The sequence below is a fragment of the Nomia melanderi genome, chromosome 1 (assembly GCF_051020985.1).
Source record: "Nomia melanderi isolate GNS246 chromosome 1, iyNomMela1, whole genome shotgun sequence".
Classification (NCBI taxonomy): Eukaryota; Metazoa; Arthropoda; class Insecta; order Hymenoptera; family Halictidae; genus Nomia; species Nomia melanderi.
The window spans coordinates 32044031-32047663 of record NC_134999.1 but is presented as its reverse complement, the minus strand read 5'-3'; the positions used below and the strand labels follow the sequence as shown (position 1 = coordinate 32047663).

General features: G+C 51.6%; 1 protein-coding gene across 1 annotated transcript; it reads left to right on the top strand.

The window, feature by feature from the left end:
* Nucleotides 1-244: 244 nt before the first annotated feature.
* On the top strand, nucleotides 245-3393 carry hry (bHLH transcriptional repressor hairy). Its single transcript, XM_031980154.2, has 3 exons — nucleotides 245-874; nucleotides 1293-1388; nucleotides 1555-3393. The coding sequence occupies exons 1-3, from the start codon at nucleotides 722-724 to the stop codon at nucleotides 2389-2391; spliced, it is 1086 nt and encodes a 361-aa protein (XP_031836014.1). The 5' UTR covers nucleotides 245-721; the 3' UTR covers nucleotides 2392-3393.
* The last annotated feature ends 240 nt before the right edge of the window (nucleotides 3394-3633 follow it).

Sequence of the window (3633 nt, the reverse complement as noted above, 5' to 3'; positions counted from 1 at the left end):
GGGTATCGGAAGCCAGCAAAAGGGTATTTTTTCCAAAAAATCTCCCGATGACAGTGCAGAAAAATCCGATCGATCGTAGTTCGGCGGTCGCGTAGTGGGGGTCCGCGCGAGGCAACCCGCCACGGTCGTCGGTTCGGAACCCGGCGTAGGGGTAGAGGGGCCGGGTTTCGAGGTGGGGGCTCTTAAAGGCAACCGGGTGCCGTCCGACCGTCGGAATTCGGGTGGTGGAGGGAAGCCCAGGTTAAACCGTCACGCGCTATCCCCTCCAGTCGGTCTGTCGAGGTTTTCCCCCACCGTTCTAGTGGCAGCGCCTCCACCGGGCATTCCATCGGGTGGCACGCTTCGACGAGACGACAGAAGACGTTCGTCGTTCGTTCGGTCAGTCGTGCTCTGACGCCTGTACCGAGCGGTCGGAGTTCAGTGAGTTCAGTCATCGAGCCGATACATAAGACTATAGGGGACGAGCCGAGAAGTTCGAGCCTTGCTTACTGCTCCACTTCGTACAGCCGAGTTCTCGGGATCAGTCCTAATTCCTTTGATCTTTGCTCCACCGGCCGCGGTCCACGATTTTTGGATTACACCCTCGTGTGGCCCACGGCCCTGTTCCGACGTGTCGAGTGCGTACACGCGGCGATCTTGGATTACCAGTGCAGTGCTGCGGCAAATTGTGCCAGCAATTTGTCGTGACTACTCTTTCGCTTGACTTATTTTGTGATACGACATGGTGACCGGGGTGGGTGCCACGATGCCGACCGGCGGTGTCACCGTCGGCGCTACGCCACCGGCGCAACACGTGCCCCAGGAGGCTGGTCAGCCCCCTACGCAAACCACCACCACGACCACCACCACCAGGAGATCCGGAGAGAATCGACGGGTTAGTGTCATTCACGGATGCGTCAGATTCTTCCTCGAGAATACCCTCATACGTTGTCACGATATCGAAATCTGTCAGATGTCTTGGATCGTCTAAGATTCGAGACAGGGGCAAATAGTGTTCTCGAAAGAAATTTGAAATTACGGGTGTCGAGTAAAAGCGTTCGTTGCATTTGAATACAGGGGTGGTTGTTAGGGGATAATCCAAAACTGTCGATGAAAACGTAGCGAAGATAGGCCTCGACCGATTTCAATGGGGCTCCCTTTTCCGATTCATTGAACGGCAACAGAACAGTGTGCTTAGCTTTGCCCTGTTGTCTCAGCCCGGGTTCTAAGACCGCTGTTAAAGTCCCCCGAACTACCCCCAATTGGAGTAGTTGAGCAGCAAAGACTGACCTGCCGGTTCCTTTCTGTTACAGAGCAATAAACCGATTATGGAGAAACGGCGGCGAGCCCGCATCAACAACTGCCTAAACGACCTGAAGACTCTCATCCTGGACGCAATGAAGAAAGACGTAAGTGTCTTATCTGTTCTACTCCGCGAACGTCACGCTTTCAAGATCCCTTGTAATGACACCTTCTACTTTATAAACTTCGAGTTCATCCCCCCGAGACGTTTAATCGCGACTTCGCCAAATGTTCCGAGCCCTTATATAACCGACCGATTCTTTCTGACTACAGCCAGCACGACACTCTAAGCTGGAGAAGGCGGACATCCTGGAGATGACGGTGAAGCACCTGGAGACGCTCCAGCGTCAACAGGTTGCCCTGGCCGCGGCGACCGACCCGAACGTCTTGAACAAATTCCGGGCTGGATTCACGGAATGCGCCGGCGAGGTTGGCAGGTTTCCCGGTCTGGACGCGTCGGTGAAGAGGCGTTTGATGGCCCACTTGGCCTCCTGCCTTGGACCGGTCGAAGCGAGCAACGCCAACGCGCAGACCGCCAGCCAACAGCCTGTCCAACCGGCGCCACCGACCACGCAGCTCCAGGTCCACATCCTGCCCCAAGTGGACGCTACCCCAAGGATCCAGGTCCAACAATCGAACGGAATCTTCTTCACCAACGCGAACGGCACCGGTCTACAATTGGTGCCCACCAGGCTGCCCAACGGAGACATCGCGCTAGTCCTGCCAGCGGGAGCGAAGGCAACGCCGGTGACGTCGCCAGCTTCCTCGCCCGCGCCACCCTCGCCTCTGCCTACTCTGATCCCAATTCCTCAGAGAACGGCAAGCACGGCGTCCGCCTCGTCGTCGACATCCTCCGCCAGCTCGACGTCCACATCAGCGGCGAGTCCTGTCGCTTTCGAGGGACCACCGGCGAACTTCCGCGAACAGTCCGCCGCGTTCAACACCGGCAACAGCCACAGGGACGTCGCGACCTCGCCCGCGAACGGCTACACCAGTGACCCCGAGTTCGACCCGCGGGTCTACAGCCCACCGCTCCAGAAACCCCTCGCCCTGGTGATGAGGAAGAGCGTTGTACCGGAGGTCGAAGACAAACCATGGAGACCGTGGTAAACAATCGTGGGGTTGTGAAGTATACTTAAGACAGATTGGGAGGTAGATAGATAGAGACAGTCTCGAGTGATATATAATATATGTACGTATATTATATATGCATGTACATGTACTGACTGAAGACACGTGGATCGGTCGTTCAGCACCGGGAAAGAGATAATACATTACGGACACGGATATTGTTCCTTATCGTATCGTTAGTATCGCGTTGTTCTTTAGGGGGGTGAACGGTGTCCTGCCAGCTAGGAGACCGAGTTGAAACGCGAGTTTTATCGAGTACACCGAGTGCGTACACGTCGGCCAGTAGCCTATGAGGCAGTGCCTTATACAGTGCCTTGTAAATAGTTCTATCGTAACGTTGGAGAATCCGGGAGAATGTAAAAAACGGAGAAGATTTTTTTCGTTCGATGTCGAGTCGCGTGGGCTTGGTTCGCGTTATTCTTTAGACGTTTCGATTTTGTTTCGCGCGCGGTCCCCGTCCCCTTAAACCATCCCGAGTTTTTGCATTCTGTCCCAACTTTTGTCGCCTTGTACATACGTTTTAGAAGAGTATCGTATTTTAAGTGCCTTACGCAACAAGAATCACCGAGGTCTTCCATTCTGTTTTCTTGTACGTAGAAGGAAAAAAACGCCAAGCGAGTGTTATTGTATTTTGCAAAAGTACGAGGAATCAGTTTCGACTTTTGTTTTATTTCTTTCTCCATTTTTTTTTTCTCTTTTACTTTCTCTCATTGTAACTAACGCGGACTCTTAGTTTGTAGGATTAGTTAAGTGAGCGTGCGTGCGTGCGTGCGTGCGAGTGCGTGCGAGAGAGAGAGAGAGAGAGACAGAGAGAATGAGCGCGTGAATGTGTGCGGAGTGTGCGGAACAGTTGTCCTATTTATATTTATATGAGTGCAGAGAAATTAAATTTATAATTCCTCTCTATTGTGAGAATAGAAAAGATCGACGCTTATCACTGCAAGAGCATCAAATAAATATTGATCTCTTTCTTTAAACTTATTTATGGTGTTACTCATTCGATCATCCACCCTTATCCACACCGATGACAGCTAGTATAAGTTCATTACATTCACTTTCCATTTCTACACGGAATCTTGGAGTCTAATTCGAATGTTCTATCTTTCAACATACAACTGAATTTATCCATCAATTTCAAACTCCGATTGAAAATTCTATTCATTCTTCAAAGTAAATAAGTTTCATTTTCGCTTACTCTTACTATCACAAAATTACCTTCTA

What these genes read in the sequence shown, in the direction of transcription:
- hry (XM_031980154.2), top strand. Translation starts at nt 722, where the DNA reads ATGGTGACCGGGGTGGGTGCCACGATGCCGACCGGCGGTGTCACCGTC. An exon ending in GATCCGGAGAGAATCGACGG is followed by an intron (nt 875 to 1,292) that starts GTTAGTGTCATT and finishes TTTCTGTTACAG; the next exon opens with AGCAATAAACCGATTATGGA. An exon ending in TGGACGCAATGAAGAAAGAC is followed by an intron (nt 1,389 to 1,554) that starts GTAAGTGTCTTA and finishes TTCTGACTACAG; the next exon opens with CCAGCACGACACTCTAAGCT.